The 16,523-nt window shown below is 53.1% G+C and overlaps 6 protein-coding genes across 6 annotated transcripts; 2 read left to right on the top strand and 4 right to left on the bottom strand.

Annotated features, from left to right (window-relative positions):
• Positions 1-284: 284 nt before the first annotated feature.
• On the bottom strand, positions 285-3,678 carry PV07_04019 (uncharacterized protein). The gene is made up of 2 exons (XM_016390788.1): positions 3,042-3,678; positions 285-2,986 (listed from the first exon to the last, which is right to left on the bottom strand). Exons 1-2 carry the CDS (start codon positions 3,482-3,484, stop codon positions 343-345), a joined length of 3,087 nt encoding a protein of 1,028 aa, XP_016252690.1. The 5' UTR covers positions 3,485-3,678; the 3' UTR covers positions 285-342.
• Positions 3,679-3,829: 151 nt separating this feature from the next.
• PV07_04020 (uncharacterized protein) lies at positions 3,830-6,588 on the top strand. The gene is made up of 2 exons (XM_016390789.1): positions 3,830-5,270; positions 5,475-6,588. The coding sequence occupies exons 1-2, from the start codon at positions 4,624-4,626 to the stop codon at positions 6,109-6,111; spliced, it is 1,284 nt and encodes a 427-aa protein (XP_016252691.1). The 5' UTR covers positions 3,830-4,623; the 3' UTR covers positions 6,112-6,588.
• A 687-nt stretch (positions 6,589-7,275) lies between these two features.
• Positions 7,276-8,661, bottom strand: PV07_04021 (uncharacterized protein; the record flags this gene model as incomplete). The annotated part of the gene is made up of 1 exon (XM_016390790.1): positions 7,276-8,661. The coding sequence occupies one exon, from the start codon at positions 8,659-8,661 to the stop codon at positions 7,276-7,278; it is 1,386 nt and encodes a 461-aa protein (XP_016252692.1).
• A 783-nt stretch (positions 8,662-9,444) lies between these two features.
• PV07_04022 (uncharacterized protein) lies at positions 9,445-10,492 on the bottom strand (the record flags this gene model as incomplete). Its single annotated transcript, XM_016390791.1, has 4 exons — positions 9,445-9,641; positions 9,695-10,034; positions 10,089-10,414; positions 10,477-10,492. The coding sequence occupies 4 exons, from the start codon at positions 10,490-10,492 to the stop codon at positions 9,445-9,447; spliced, it is 879 nt and encodes a 292-aa protein (XP_016252693.1).
• Positions 10,493-10,900: 408 nt separating this feature from the next.
• PV07_04023 (uncharacterized protein) lies at positions 10,901-12,524 on the bottom strand. The gene is made up of 2 exons (XM_016390792.1): positions 12,166-12,524; positions 10,901-12,101 (listed from the first exon to the last, which is right to left on the bottom strand). Exons 1-2 carry the CDS (start codon positions 12,352-12,354, stop codon positions 11,118-11,120), a joined length of 1,173 nt encoding a protein of 390 aa, XP_016252694.1. The 5' UTR covers positions 12,355-12,524; the 3' UTR covers positions 10,901-11,117.
• Positions 12,525-12,977: 453 nt separating this feature from the next.
• On the top strand, positions 12,978-14,557 carry PV07_04024 (uncharacterized protein). The gene is made up of 2 exons (XM_016390793.1): positions 12,978-13,574; positions 13,634-14,557. Exons 1-2 carry the CDS (start codon positions 13,268-13,270, stop codon positions 14,380-14,382), a joined length of 1,056 nt encoding a protein of 351 aa, XP_016252695.1. The 5' UTR covers positions 12,978-13,267; the 3' UTR covers positions 14,383-14,557.
• Positions 14,558-16,523: the final 1,966 nt, after the last annotated feature.

The following is a 16,523-nucleotide window of genomic DNA, read 5'->3' on the forward strand; positions in this document are numbered from 1 at the left end:
GCATGAGTGATGCCATTCGGGCTCATGCTTGTCTTCAGCTACACCTACGATAATATCAATCGATTGAATCTGGATTGAGGCAAATGAGATCCTTTCCCGCAATGGCCAGTGGCCAGCGCGCTTCGACCAATGCCTTCAGCTGCATTCTACCCCCCTTTGGTTGTCTGGAGGCAGCCAACAATCAACTATCCAGAGAGCTGTGGAACACTACCACTGTGACCTTTACTGCATCAAGGTCTCAGAAATTATTGCCAAAAGGCAATGAAATCGACTAAGATGGTCAGAGCCCTTCCGACAATCAGACAGTAGACCGCCAATGTCCATAGGAAAGAGCCTATCAGACTAAATGTCTCGAGCTATGTGGCGCGGCCTTCGCATAAACTCAGAATCCTCTGTGAGCCTTTCTATCTTTGCAATTGCGTTTGAGATATCGGGGTTTCCACCTTCCACCAATGTTTGGAGAGATTTCCGCAGGAGTTTTTTGGCATGGGCCTTCTGTATAAAGGTTTGAAAACGGAACGGAAGCCATCTCAAACCGGTTTCCTCCAGGAACATCACCAAAGCGTGATCGATGGTGTCTTTGTCCAGCCTTCCAGCACGAGCGAGGAGGCGCGTTGATTCGATCCAAAAATGCTCCTTCTCTGACCGTTTGCTGGGGAAAGTGACCTGTGATACGGACAACATTAACTGTGACACTGATTCGATCAAGGGCGAGGTTTCCTCCCCCGCGATCGCGGAGACCAAGTAATTTGGATCTGCAGACTTTTCGAGCAAACATTGAATCATCTTGTGATTCGGCCCTGTGTCGGTTTTCCGGGGACCCCGGGCAAGGTAATACATGCTGGAAGCTCCATACATAACAGCATCCATCAATAGAGGCCATTCACCACAGTAGGAGATCTCGGTAGTAGTGGTGTCAAAATGTGGGCGTCGAATGAGGCACCCAGCTTCGGCTTTGACTCGAACATACTCCACTACTCCAAGGATTACTGTCAGAGAGAGGAAAGTATGCTTGAAGTCGCCAAGGCGTCCCCTATCCAGACTCTCAAATGAAGCTTCGTGATAAGCCCATAAAATAGACTTTGATATCGCTGTGGACCCATATTTCCTCCGCCGTGCCGCCATCGCTCGAAGAATATCGCGCCCAATTTTGTCCATTTCATCCAGTAAAAGCACCATCTGAGGGATGCTACCAGGAGAAACCGAACTCGCGAGCTTCAAACTTTCCTGGAGGTAATCCCTCCACAAATCTTGAGCAGAGATTTTGTCGGGATCCAGCCGCTTGATATATGCTATGTGACCGGCCAGTAGTCTGAGATGAGGGTCAAAGGGCGACCTTGCTGCAGGCTGCAAGAACATCTGGGCCTCGTCACTTTCTATATAGTCTTTCACTGTCCGGTGGAGGTATTGAACAGTATATCGGGAGTAGTTCCAAGGGTTTTGTGAAATTTTGAATCTCCCCGGGGTTGATGGGGGGCCTTTGACTTCAAGCAGGCCCTTGGATCGACTATTGATACGCCGACTTATCGTGTCTATGCGCAGCACGGTCTCGTCTTCCGAAAGAGGACGACATGGTTGACGTAGAGCAAATGAGGGGTCGTCTTCGTCCACAAAGGAAGCAAGCACCACGTTCATGGGCATAGAGCTGGTTCTGACGAGAGAAAAGAGCTGCGACGCATGGTCGAGGTAGAAGTGGTCTAGGCTCAATAGCATCTTTTCGTAGAGCTTGGAGAGATCCGGTGGCAATTGGTCCAGTCTCCTCATGAAGTCCGACACTCTATCCCCTGCGTTCATGCCAGCAATAAGAGATGAGACGACCAAGGTGACCCAAAGGAATACCCCGGCAGCCTTGACAACGATGCTCTCTATCAACTGGTCTGCAAACTCCTCCTCTCGCCGCTGAAGCTGTGCAAACATGGGTTCACCGTGGAATTTCGAGGTAACAAAGCTCTTAATGTCGTCGTACGTCAAATACTCAAGCATGAGACTCGGGCTGTGCTGGAATGCGTCCTGGAACTCTACCCAGGGCCGACTGGCGACACATAATTTGATGTTTGAGTAGTCGACGATGTCTTTGAAGAGCGAGATTAGTTCCTCAGGCTTGCCTTGGAATTCGTCAAGACCGTCCACGAACAGGGCGACGGTTGAATTGACTTGGTTGATGTTCTTAGTCACCCAGTACAACCTATCTCGGAGTTCTTGATCGTCCCAGTCCAGAAGGTCTTCGCCAAACAAGCTGAGGCTCTCCCATCGGTCTGGGCAGGCCGACGGTGCGAGTTGCGGGCATTGATTAAGAATTTGGTGTAGAAGTGACATTAACAAGCCTCTCTGTGTCATTTGTGTTTGGATTCCAGAGTTCCAGAAGTAGAAGGACGCAATCACGAGGTGCTTGTCACTGCTCCATGTTTCCAAGAATTGGCGACATCGAGGGACAGGGTTTGGTTCTTGTGTAGATCGGACCGGATAACAAATATACTTGATCAAGGTCGACTTCCCACTGCCCGCTTTCCCAGTGATCCAGTACAACTTGTCGTCTGACTCAAGCCAGTCTTTGAAACTGACCCATTTGTTGGTGTCGCTGTCCTTCAGCAGCCATTGAAATGTTGTTTCATGTGCCTCGGAAATTCTTTCTTCTCTGTCATTCATTCCACTATAGCGGAGACTTGCAAGTAACATAGAGAGAGACCGCTTTCCAGCCTCCTCTGGGATAGTCGTACCCACGGCAGAGGAACGGATTTGCGAATGGCCTAGTGAGGCATTGTGTATGGCATGGATGATTTCAGTTTTCAGATCAAGTCTTGCTTGTTCTTGCTCTTTTTGATTGAGCTTGAAGGTGACGTAGTTCAAGACAGAGGTGCCGAATGGATCCGACGTGTTGATGCGACTGTTGATGCCACCACTCGTCCCGACTGGAGTGCTTTCCTGGGCCTTCTCCAGCCCTTTGAGGATCGCATTCTGTTGGACTAAGGACTGGCTGGCGTAGTACCTAGTCACCGCAATTAGGGAAGGCGGGTCGAATACGGCTTAATCCGAGCACCAACCGCATGGAAACAAGCAAGCTCAGAGTCAATTGAGACCTGAAGTCGTTGAGTCTTGCTTGAAGGACATTCATCTCCTCTCGTTTCCACATCAACTTGAATGCGGCGACGACGGCGGCGCGCTTTCGATGCGGGTCCCCACGGGCAATTTCATTCAGCGAGGTCACCAAGTTTTCAACCAGTGTTGCACACTCCTTGGACAGGTTGAGGATACCTCGATTACTCTCACCTGCCAAGTCAGTGCCACATGATTGTGTGCGAATATCCTGCAGGACAGCGCTGAGGCTGTGGTTCAGAAGATTAAGAGATGCTATCTCATCCAGGCTCTCGAGATTGCGATGAGTAGCATTGTAGATCTTCCAGGCCGTCGACACGAACTTGGATCCGAAGTCGATGACCTGGAGGATGTTAGAGGCTAGGCTCAACGCTGCAATTGCCTCCGCCATGAGATCGAGTGAAGCCGTGTTGATGTGAAGGGACAAAGCTCAGAAGGATGAAGATATCGTTGACTGACCTTTACGGCTGGGCTGTGCGGCAGTGAGGCTGTGGAAGATCAAGGCAGCGTGCGTGGCACCAGTGGTGCAAGCTGAGCATACAGCAGAGTGAGGCTGAGCCGAAGTTGAGCCGAAGTTGAGCCGGGCCACTGCCTAGTTGTTGCTGCCCAGCTGCTCCCTGAATAAAGCGGCAGTCCTGGTTCTCAAAGGAAGGCATTGAGGGTGCTTGCTCGCCCTTGAATAGCGGCGGGATTTTTTAAACGCTGAGAACACCTCCCCCGATCTCCAAGAGAGATTCTACCGGACACCTGCCAGGTACGCGAGACTCGATCCGTGTCAAGCTCCTGAGAAAACTGACAAGCCCTCAACCTCAACGGCTCCTAAAGTCCTGCACCAGCCTGTGAGCCTCTCGCCCAGGCAACACTGAATTCGAAACTGCTGCTACAAGCGAAGCCCGAACAACCCCGAATCCTCGGCCGATGTGTTGTCGACGCCTCCAACACAGCCACAGCGTCCTTCCCTCACAATCTTTCTCCAACGTCGTCACTGGCTCGGTGATAAAGTTGGTGCCTGAGGGCCCTAGAGCGTTTCGAGACTGACTGGCTCCGACGACTCCGAACCATGTGGCGGTGCCTGACTCTTTGGGCCGACCTGGAACGAGGAACATCTCATTCGCGCATATGCGCCATACCACATCCAGATGATTCTGCGGAAGGTTACGAGGACGGCCAGGGACCTGGAACCGGGAAAAATGCGTGTGCCTAATCTACTCGATCATTGAAGAGCATGTGGTGTTTTCTACGTTTGTTGCTTGAGACTCTCTTCTTTCCTGCCTCAACTCCTGCTGTCATGGTGGAAAATACTGCGACGCGTTTCTTCCGCTGCGACTGCTGACTGAATTTCGGTACTGTATTCCTACATATCACACAAGGATTGTAATCAGAACTACCCCAATATCATAGAACAGCGGCATCACACCACTTCGCCTCGGGGCTGAACTGCCGCTATTATTTGTTACTTATTCATCTTACGCATTGAGCCCCATCTCCACATCGCAGTCCTGTACAATTCTGTTGTTTTCACAAAGCACAATGTCTTCTTCAGAGAAAAGAAACCTACGGAGCACCGCGGTCGTGGATCCCTCGACACCAACCGACCTGCCGCCTTCATACGAACACACCGTGCTCCCCAACACCAACCCTTGGACCGACAGCCCGTCATCACAGAGCCCACGGCCCCCTCGGACATCATCATCAACGCCCCTCTGCGTCCCCTCACAGAACCCGCTCTCGGCACTGTCCCGGTTAACGACGGTATCGTTCGCAAAGTACCGGATCCGCGACTCCAGACTCTCCGAGGACCAGAAAGTGACCACGACGACTAATCCGGAATTGACGTCCAGCTCGCACTCGTCGTCAACGTCGCAACAGCAGCAAAGGACGCTCCTCAAGTTCATCCGCGAGCAGGCATGTCTGCCGCCGAAGCCCATCATGGTGATCCGCGGGACGCACGTGCACGGCAGCACTGTCGTGGATTTCGACTTGAAGTTGAACCTGACGAGCATGTTGGACTTGGATTGGGGAGGGAACGAGAGCGGCGGTGGTCGAGTCAAGGTCAAGCGGTACCAGCACGGCTCGTCGAACGGGTCGCCGAAGCAGATGACGAGGGAGGAGATGGACATGTCTCCGCTGGAACTGTGGGCGAAGAAGTTTTGCGAGGACAAAGCTGAGAACCGAAGGTGAGTTTGCCAGTGGTCGAGCTGGAGCCGACGTCGAGTCTGGGTCACGTTGAGAGTGATCTCCAGTACTTCATGTCCATGGCTCGAATCATTGCAATGCATCCCCAGTCCACAAGCCCAATATACACCCCACGTACACATGTCTGATCCACTCTCCACCTTACCTGTCAAGACTAAGATCTAACCGCCTATTGCATCATCTAGCTTCACGCTGCACCGATCGACACCTAATCTCCCCATAGCACTGCTCGAGGGCCACGCGCGGACGCTGCTGGCCATGGCCAAATACCGGGGCAAAGTGCACGTCGAGTTCCCCGTGCAGTACTCGGACGTGGTGATCCAGCGCAAATCGAGCAACTGGTTCACGAACATGCTCCGGCTCTATCCGACCAAGAAGTACGAGGTCGTCGACGTTGAGTGGCCCGTCATCGGCACGACCGCGGACGACCCCAGCGGCCAAGCGGACGCCGACGAAGCAGCAGCAGGAGCCGGGTTGAATGCTCCGTCGTCGTCATCACCCACATCCTCGAGACCAGCATACCAGAGCACCGGGACTGGGACAGCACCGGGACCAGCCGACGCCCAACCAGCCTCTTCGGCGTCCTCGACCTCTTCCTCTTCCTCCTCCAACCCAGCCACCAGCGGCGCCGGAGATGGCAATGATCGGACGGGCCTCCCCTCGCTCATCGCGCAGGAATGGTGGCGCGAGTGGCAGTTCGCGATCCGCAACGCCGCCCTGTCCGGCCGCAAGGGCTGGGTCACGGTGGAGGACTGGGTGGAGGCCAAGATGGGGATGAGGGAGAAGGAGAGGGCGAAGGAGTGGGGGGTCGATCACGAATAGTGCTAAACCCCCCCTTTCTTTCTCTTCCGTCACCTTCACCTTCACTGTGTGCTTTTAGCAAGAAAGCGAGGGACATTACTAGAAATTGTACCGACTATAACAACAACGACCAAAAACAGGAAGGGCTGCCACTCCAAAAAGAACGCATGGACGCATGGGACCTCAATGAACAGCGAGGGTTTGGTTTACGGATCTGACGCGGAATTGCCTCTTTCTCCATGAGCAAGCGAGCTTCCGCCTTTTTTTTTATATATATCTTCTTCTTTTCGTGTGTCTGAAAACCCACTTTTCGTGGCATGTTTTCCTCTTGGTACCTTATCTACGGACCATGTGTACTGCCTGATCAAGCAAGATATCTATATTATGGACATAAGAAGATAGCGAGAGAGATACGGGATGGGCCATGAGGACATAGCCCCCTCTCTATGGATGGGAGACATGAATGAATGAATGAATGAGTGGATGAATGGAATGCTCCCTCCCTCCCTCCCTCCTTTTCGACCTGATCGACTATATGCATAGGAACTCCGCGCATGAACCTGGATATCTAAGATACCAGTGTAGTGTTAGAGGCGCGATAGTTTTGACGCCGTTCGACGGACCCTACTGACTGACTGAGTCCCTATAAATCAACGTAGCTGCAGCTGGTATTCTATCCACCTCGTAGACGAGCCGCAGTCGCTGGGCTCGCCGTAGAGTCGTCGCCCGTTTTGTCTCGATATTTCATTTCGTCAGCATGGAGAGAAAAGAGACAGTGGTCAACTTCAAGCCGTTGTGGTATGGTATTGATTTGCTATGGAGCTCTGGGGTGTGGCTATTCCTGTGCCTATGCCTATGGCACTGGCGCTGGCGCTGGCTGTTGCTCTTGCTTCTTTCCTTCCCAATGTCTCCAATGTCTGGCCACAAGTATTGCTATCGACAGCACTGTTCAGCGTCTATTCATCTCCTTTCCTGGTGAGGGACGGGCCAACGAACCAACCAACAGGTGCAACGTTCCACGGTGACCACATGTTTGGGTTGTTATTCCATGATGACAATTCGGCCCAGCCGTGGTCTAACTCACCAGCCACCCAATCACTGCTGAGGCGGATGTCACGCACCTGCTGATGTTGTCAATGCTGCTCTGATGATGATGACAATGATGATGATGGTGTTGACACTGTCTTAAATGACGGGGAGGTCTGGCAAGGACTCGTCCGAGGAGTCTTCCCACTCGTCGTCCCCCTCCATCTGCACGCCCGTGCCAGCTAGTCCAATGACGCCATCGTGGTCGCCATCACCCTCTGTTGCTTGATGGATGTTGACTCGGTAAGCCTGCGCGACTCTGCGGTACCACTGCTTGTCCGCGGCATGTTCGCCGTCATCTGAAGCTTCGCCGACCATCTCCATCAACCACTCGCTGCCAGACTTCTCCATTTCAGCCCGCTCGTCCGCATCGTCAGGCCGGAACGTCGTGACGACAGCCTTGAGGCCTCCGTTTGCCTTGGCCAACGCATTAAATTCGTCGGCATTCATGGATTTCACGATTCCTCCTTGCTCTTCGGTCTGGATCTTCAAGGCAGCCGCCTGAAGGGTCAAGAATGGCGACATTCGAAATTGGTTGTTTCCCCAGTCAATGAGGACCCAGGCCATGTCGAACGTGGGTTTTGGTGGCTCTTCTTTCTTCTCAGCAGGATGGATAAGGACTTTTGAAGCAATGGGGTCCTGAGCAGCCGTGTCCGTAGCAATAGTCGCTGGAGGATTGTTCGGAATGGTATGGTTTGTTCCCATGACTCTGTCGATCCATCTCTTAGTTACCCCGGACCAAGCTCGAGGGAGTCCTTCGCATTCGTTGAAGACGTATTTCTCTCTGTTCAGCAGCACGAGTTTCCTGGCTTCCTCACTCCTGATGATGATGAGCCGCTTTCCCTTGTTGACGCAAGTCTCCCTGGCATACTCGGGGCCGAAGAGAATACATCTCAACCAGGCGGCGTCAATAACGCGTTCGGCATCCGGTCCGCCCTGGTCCGCCCTGAAATCCGCGCCAGAGAGAGAATAGAGAGTGAAAAACTCCTCTCGACACATGGGGCATCGCAACACACGGCTGCGGGCAGCATCGAGCTCTTGGTTGATCCACTCCAGAAGGCAGCTCGCGGGCCAGCTGTTCCTACAACTGTTGCTAGTGCCAACATGGGTGAGAACCTCGACGTTTGATGCCACAGGCCCACGACACCAGATACAGGTTTCGTGCTCTCGGGGACCGCGCCCGCGCCCTTGCTCCCAGCCAGATTGGTAAAGGGCAAGCAGACGAACGAGGTTGTTTCTGTCGGTCAGGTCGACATCGGGATGAATGGTTTCGGCGTCTGGGTCGGCGACGAAGGCGGTGCTGATCTCCTCCTGCTCGTCCTTGTCGGTCGGGGTGGTTGGATTTCCAGCTGTGCCTGAGATGTCTTTGTCAGGCTGAGTCTTGGTATTGAAGATCAACGGCTTGGAAGCCCAGGGATCCCAGGGATCATCGCCAGCGGCTGTCGGCAGCGACTTGTCCTTCACGTCGCCCTGTGCCTCCGCCATGGCTGTGATGGAGTTGGTTAGGATCGTCAGTCGTTGTGAGAAGAGACCAAAGCAGAAATGAAACGAGAAAAAGGATTTGTGGCGCGGTTGGGATTGCTATTCAGTCTGTGTCGAGACCCCAGCCGCGTGTGGTTGAGGCTAAGGAGGGGCACAGCCGCACACACACCCAAAGCCCTGGCGATTGCAATACAACCCGGGCGCGTGCTGAACCTCTCCGGGCCCTGCAACTTGGTTGGTTCACAAACCCGGAACATGATAAGTTTGCTTTGGTCTCGAATCTGGATACTAGTTCTCTGTGTTGTTGTCTGCGGCCAAGATCAACAAGGCAACCATGGCTCTGGGTCCGCAGTGGAAGGCAACACGAAAATGCTAAAATTGCCACATGCCTGTGGTGAGGAGGGTATTATAGCCGTCCAGAACCATTGATCCATTTCTCTCTCCCACATGATACTGGAAATACCACGGGCCGAGCTCCATCAACAGACCTGTGAGAGCCAGACCTTTGAAATTACTGATTGCGTCGACATTAGATGCGGTACCAAATCGAGCCCCAATCCCCAGAGATATGCAAATAAAGACCAAACTCCGGGTGTCCCGTCACTCGCTTGTGACATAAGACAGTGGCCAAGCGAGCGATCATCCTGTAAGAGAGTGTTGTAGTGAGCCTATATTGCGAAATGGAAAGCAGGCAGCCTGTGGTAACGGGGTTTCATGCAGTTTGGATCCATGAAGTCGCGAGTGCCGTGTCACCAATCAGGATGCAATGTGTGGTCGACCTCTACTTCAGTGATCGTCCAGAAGAGGGGCCCGTTCCCGGTCCTCGCTGACTATCGCACCCTCATGTCGAGCGCTACGATCTGCTCCAAAGAGTTTGGGAGCCCCCACTGCCAGAGAGAGAACGAAAAGGACGCCGGCAATGATAAAAGCAAAGATCCATTGGAAAGCCACAACCTTGGTTGCAAGTTGACCCAGTGCCAGGGCTATTCAAGTCACATCAGTAAGAAGCATCGTGCAATTAGGACCGAAAGCTTACACAACGCGAGAATCGCCAGTTCGAACCCCATAGTCCAGTCCTTGAATACCGCGAGGAAGAAGGCACCCAGCATGAGAATGCCCCAAATAAAGATGTTGGCGACAATCCGAGCAGGTAACCTGGTAGCCCCGGGAACCATCACAGCACCGTCCCAGAAGATGGCGACATAATTCCACGCCAACGGGGCAGAGACGATGGGAATGTGGATGATCAAAGGGGTGGTAGGATGGCCAAAGTAGAGAGCTGTCAAGTTGAACAGGTTGACAATGAGAAGGAGCTCGCCCTGCCAGAAGTACGATCGGACCCAAAGCAAGATGAAGCCAAAGGTCAAGAGATTGTGCTGGGCGATACCGTTAGCGATGCTCTGTCTAGCTCCGATGCTCGAGAAGCATACCAGGATGAAGTGCGAGCCCACGTTGGCAGCATTAGTCACGTAGTCCTTGTCCGCACTCCATAGGAATCGAACATAATGCGCCTGCAAGATGAGGACAATGACCCAATAGATGCTTGTCAGCACCGAATTGACGCTGAACCCTGTCGGATGGTGATTGTTTTGCCCCCATATTGTGTGACAATGTCTGTGATGTTTGCAATCGCTAGGACGCTGGAATGTGTAGACTGCTCCAAATATAACGAGCAGGAGCCAGCTAACTATCGTGAGGATCTTGTACGCAAGGAGATTTCTTGAGGTGAACTCTTCGCGCTTCGCGAACGGGTTGTCTACGGCAAGTGGATTAGCAGGCATCGTCAACAGCCAGGTATCAGATTGAGCAGTTCCGTACAGTCTGTGAGCGGCATCTCGAGCTCCTATGACCGAGTAAAGGGATTCAGAGGAGTTTTGAAACAGCCGCCTTGTAAATGCGGTGCAAAGTAGCAGGTAGTAGGCGCGGGGATGGCTGAGGCTCAGGTAGGACGATGCATAATATTGCGAGGGAAGAGGGACTTCAGCAGGCAGGATCAATCCAGGAGAAGCTGTGCTAATATCCGGCCTATGCTTCCACAGAATTCAAGCTGTCCTCGTGATCGACCTTGGAGCGTTTAGCAGTGCAACGATGCCCAGAAGGATGGAGGACCGCAACTTGAATGGGGAGTTGATTTGCATGCGGGAAAACGACTCCAGCCATTCACCACCAGCGTCGTCGAGCTTTGGGCAAGAATCGTGGGGAAATGACGTCAGTAGAGGCATGCACAGTCGCAGTCACGTGTCAGGCAGTGGAATGGTCTTGTCCTTGCAGTTTCACATGCATTGCATTTCGACCCGGAACTTGTCTTTCCAGGTACGAACACGAGACCACACTTGGTGGTCAGACGACAAGCAGGGCACATCAGATCACAAGGTCGGCGGAAGAATGATGCAATATCATACAATATCCAGACATTGAGGCAAAAGGTGGATATATGTGTCTAACAGATCACCGCCTGCTCAGAACTTGGCCATAGCAGCTTCATATGCAAACCCCAGCGTCATCTTCGCATGTTGAAGCATGTGGTCGAAGCTCAGGTACTTGATGAGATCGTCGGTGGTGTGGATTTTCTTGTCTGAATATTCAAAATCCGACTCGATCACAAATGCTGAGGGATAGCCGTATTTGCTCGCCGAAGCATGGTCGGAGCAAGCATATCCGCATTTGGTCAAAGTGTAAGGGATGTCACAGTAGGCGGTGATGATGCCTTCGACGAATTTGGTCAGAGCTGGGTCCACAAAGTCTGTAATCACTCCGACCGATTCAGGCTGACCGTGCGCAAGGGTCTGCTCGATATAGCCTGTCATGTCTTGCTGGATCATGGCCTTGATATCCTTTCCTTCTTCACTGTAGGATTTGAAGATCGCCTGGCTTCCAAGGAGACCTCCTTCCTCGGCCGAGTACCAGTGGAACTCGATCGTGTTCTCACTCGAGCCGTTGACAATCTTGTCCGACTCCAGCAGCGCCGTCATAGCCTCGAGGATAGTCACCGTCCCGCTGCCATCATCATCGGCACCGGGAGCACGGAGGTAGGGGAAGAACATATTGACGCTGTCCAGATGTGCACCGATCACAATTGTGTGATTTGTTCGCCCAGGGAACCGAGCAATAATACTCGACTGACCCCACGAATGCGGAAACAAGCTCAGAGAAGCACTGTAGTTGAATGCACCGGATGCTTCAATGACTGCCTCAATCTGGTCATGCAGCCACAGCGCGGCATCAATGCCGTACTGGCTCCTGTAGTAGCGGGTGTGAAACGCCGTGAGGCCTTCAAGGTGCTTGCGCATGTTGTCCTTGTCCAACGTCTTCATCAATGCCTTGACCTCGTGCTTGTGCTCAGGTTTTGAGGGATAGACGATCGCATTCGCCGCCGTTTTTGATTGGATAGTGATTGGGTATGTGTCTCGAGTTTCGGTGATATCCATAAACTTGACTCCTTTCTGTTGCCCTTTGGATCAGCAATGTGTTCCATTTGCCTAGACTGAGTGTGATGCGAAGGCATACTCTCTTGAGCTCCCATTTTTCCTCCTCCAGCACCCATTTCGTTTCCCCTGGACTCAGTTCAATCAAAAATCTTTCCTGAATGGCAGTTTGTTCCTGTTCAGGAGTAATTGCTTGCTGAGCGTGAGTATCAACTGAACGAGCGCAAACGGAAGCGGCCAGCGAGGTGACCAGAAGCGCGAGAGATCTCATGACAATCGCTATGTGGAGGGTAGAGGAAGAGAATGGAGATACAAGAAGCCAAAGGGAATCCAAGAAGGTGCAGAAATGCTCTGTATACCAAGCAGCACCTTTGTTGCATACACGATTAATTAATGGACGAACAGTAAATCACATTTGGGGCTGGCGACGCAGGCACCAGGGACTCGCCAGCTGCAGTTTGTTGGGTTTCCAAAGGGCTACTAGGCTTGTCCCCCCCCCCCCCATGAAGGGCAGCAGCCGACACGCCCCATGGCGGCTGCCCGTTTGGCGTCACTGGCTCTGATAAGATAGGGACCCAGGCACAGCACCCGGGTTCAGTTGGTGCCCCTCAAGCACAACTCGGGCCGCCCATGCAGGTGTTGGAGGTCAGCTTCTCGTTATTGCGGATACGAACTTCTCGAACGTCGAACTCTTTGCGCTATGTTCTCTCGAGTCATTATGATACATAGCTCTTGTAGACTCCCGACGTAAACGAATGAGTCCAGTATATAATATACATGCGGCGTTTGTCCATCTTTGACTCATGTTCAGTCAATCCTGCCCGCACGATGCTTGGTGCTTCTTTGTCATTCGCCCGTGGCCGAGAGGCCGTGACTCTCACTAATGGAGCGAGCTTCCGGGTCGCCAACTGCGGGCGCAGGTAGTGCATCCTCTGTGCTCATAGGGCAGATCGTCCTTATCCCAGGTGAGCCTCAACCGCACACCCTTAAGAGACAACCTCATCCTTCGCATCCTGCCTCTTCACTACTTCCAACAGGGCTCCTTTCAACAGCCAGGGCCTGTGCTCTCATCTCTTCGATTTCGGAACCTTGCCCCGCCGAACTGCTTTCTGCTTGTTCCGGTCGCTCGTTCGCCACTGTCTCGAGAACTTGTACGCGGTATCGACCCGTTATCATCAACGACCATGGCTATCGTCCCAATAATGTCGCCCCTTGAAGCAGCGGCGCCTGTGGTCCCACAAAGCACCGAAGAAGTGACTGCCCAGATGAACAAAGTATCCATTGATCCCGTGGCGACACCTGATCGTTCTCGTGTCGCTACCAACTCGGTTCGGATCACGGTTCCTATCGACGCTACCTCGAGGCAGGCAAGCATCGCTAAGTCGGGCATATACAGCGACCGCAAACTCGTGCGTCGCGACAGCCTGGAACGTCGCGAAGCCTTCCTCAAGGGTAAAGAGGGTTCGCGGCAACGACGGCGTTGGGAAAATGGTATTCCTACACCTACCCAGAGATGACTGTTCCAAGACTAAAGACAACATGACGAATAGATCGCCTTCTGTCCAACCCTTGGGCTGTTCCTCCTCTGCCCTCCGACTGGGAAATCCGTCCTACGTACCCCCGACGCACTGTCCCCTACTATCTCGCCCCGCTATGGGATGCCGCCGAGTTTCAACGCGCCGTTGAATCCAAACTCAAGGGTCGCCGGAACAGCACTCGGCCCCACGGGAGACGTGTGCAGAACACCGGCATAAGTCCTATGGAAGAAGCAGCGATCAACATCCCGAAGGAAGTGCGGGCCAAGCTCAAGCGCGCCAAAGCAGCCAAGGGACTGCTCCAGGATCTGGAGGAAACAGTCCGGGCATTCGTGCGGCAGTGGAACGACAGAGAAATCCGTCTTCGAAGAGATGGTCTGCATGACATTCCTCTGACAAGCGACAGTGAGGATGAGGAAATTGTTTTCATTGGCAGAAATGGTGCTATGCACGACTCAACCAGCAAGGAGCAGAAGGACAAGGGGGAGGCGGGATGGGATCAAGACGGGACGGTCGGCACCGAAAAGATGGTCTTCGAGGGTCTGGATAAAGACAAAGGCGCCGCTTTTGCGAGATGGCTGGTTCATTGCGTGGGCAGCTACTACGGCTTGCGAACCTGGAGTGTGACGCGTGACATTGAGGGTGAGGAGAAGAGAAGACAAGCCTATGTGGGCGTGGACAGCCGAGCAAGAGGATTTCTGGGCCGAGGCGTCGAGGTTGGTCGCGAAATCGAACTTCCACGCCCGCTGTGGGGGATGGTGTGAAGGTGATCCGAACTGCGTTTCCACAGCATTCATTGTAGTGGCCGTCAAAGCTGGTGATCTGTATACACCACTCATCTGTGAGTTTCTGGGTATGGAAATTTCGTCCAATTGGTCGATTGTAGAACATTAGACAATTTAATTGCAACAGGATTTTCATGATTCGTGCAAGAGCCCGGATTTCCAGAAGTCTTGCTCATGGACATTCCGCGCGTTAGCTGAGTGCTGATCAGGCCTCTTCGAGCAGGACCCTGCAGACCTGAAGTGTCGCACCCCGAGCGTGGAGGATATCGTGGAACAACTGGTGGAGCTGATATGGGCCACGCAGCCAAAGACAGTTTCACAGCATATCGCAACGAATAGAAGGAATTCTTCACAGTCATTGATAAAGCAAGGAGTTTCAGAGCCAATGAGATGCCAAAGTCAACTCCCAGAAGCACCAGTAACTTCTGTGTGATGCGACGGGAATGTAAGACGGCCAAGGCAGGCCGAAGTATCACCAGTGGCAGATTTCCGGGTTAGATGTAGGTGGCATTTCGTCGATGGAAAGGGAGCTTGTGAACGTGGGCTCCATGCTGTGGTAGTGTAGCGATATCTGGAGAGGTTTGCAAATGGATGCGTTCGTTGTACGAACGTGGTCGAGGTGCAAAGTCGGGCATATGACAGTGACAACATTATGACTCGCGCGGCGAACGGCCATTGTAGCAGTCATGCTCTATCATGAACCTCCTTGCACGGAAACGGCCGTGAAAATGGGGAACACCATGAATACGGCGCCACGCAGAACCGAGGATGGGGATCTTGAAGTACCCCGTTCCAGACCCGGCTTAAGCTGCAGCGTTCATGCGAACCGCGCCGGCATAAAGCTCACAGTTCGCATCGGAGTGCGGGTGGTAGCCCCGGATGGGAGCTGGTGCCCGCAGGGTTCCAGGGACCAGGCCTCAAGGGCTCTGAGCAACCACAAAGCTCCATGACCGACGCTCTTCAGAGCTGCGTAGTCAGGTACGTGCGAACGCCATCGATCCAACATCATTAGAAGCAAAGTTGGGCATGAACCGTGCCTCATCGCCGTTTTGCGGGTCGAGCCGTTGCTAGTCATGGATGATCCAAGGCGATGCAACCTACCGAATTTCTCAATTCGGGACTGGTTGCATGACTTTTGTCCAGATTCGTCCTAAAATGCCTCACACCCGATGATTATGATATTGTTGCCTGACTCAGATTCATCACAGCCGCACGTGCTTGCAATGGAGGGTGCCAGAGGAGGACTCTTTGTTGGAGCTCTAATGCTCTGAGATGCAGGGTGACCCGACCCAATGCTTGAAAATGAAGCGAGACATGGCTGCCCAAATGTTGGCATTGTCGGCAGGACAGAAATTTGGAGATTCTTCGACTGCAGCCCCGGAGACGAGTCCTCTGGTGGTACAGAGGCGCAAGGTACAGCATCTGGCAGTGAACACATGTTCATGGGGCACTCTTGAGCTCCTGGAAACGATTCGAGGGCGCTCCAAAATGGGCACGGGCATTGCATCCCAGCCAAGATCGAAGCAACGTATCGAAACGCCCAACAGGTGACATGGCCAACTCAGTGCCAATGAAGTGGTGCCACATATTGCCGCAGACTAACGAAGGAAGGAGTTCGTAAGAGCTTCGGCACAGGTTGAATTAAGGCATGCCGCTAATCCCAATATCGCCTAGCTGCCTCGGCCCTGTCCCGCCAGACCCCGGCCATCGGATTTTCGCTTTTTCTGTTTGACGTGGCGCATTGACCTTGCACCATCACCTGCTTGACACAGAGAAGCGGTCGGTCTGACAGGCATTAGATTTCTTAGATTTCTTATGTGCACGGCGGAATCCCCGTCATCTTGTCACCTGCTCATCTTCACTGCCCCGTCTGACAGCAAACAAGGTGATTTTTTTTTTGGCTGTCTGTCCCCCTACGCGTGAGTCCATTTTTGCCATCCCACCACAAGATCCGTTGTTCATCCAACCATCCTCCAACATGGCCGTGGCCCTTTTCTCCGTCCGACAACCTCCTCGCCACCATTGGCATTGCACTGTTTTTATCTGTCTTCGGCCTGTCGTTTGCCTCCCACGCCACGGAGAACGGTGCTGGTTCGACCCTCAATGGGGCTTGTCCGGGC

This window comes from Cladophialophora immunda (genome assembly GCF_000835495.1).
Source record: "Cladophialophora immunda strain CBS 83496 unplaced genomic scaffold supercont1.2, whole genome shotgun sequence".
NCBI classification, from domain to species: Eukaryota; Fungi; Ascomycota; class Eurotiomycetes; order Chaetothyriales; family Herpotrichiellaceae; genus Cladophialophora; species Cladophialophora immunda.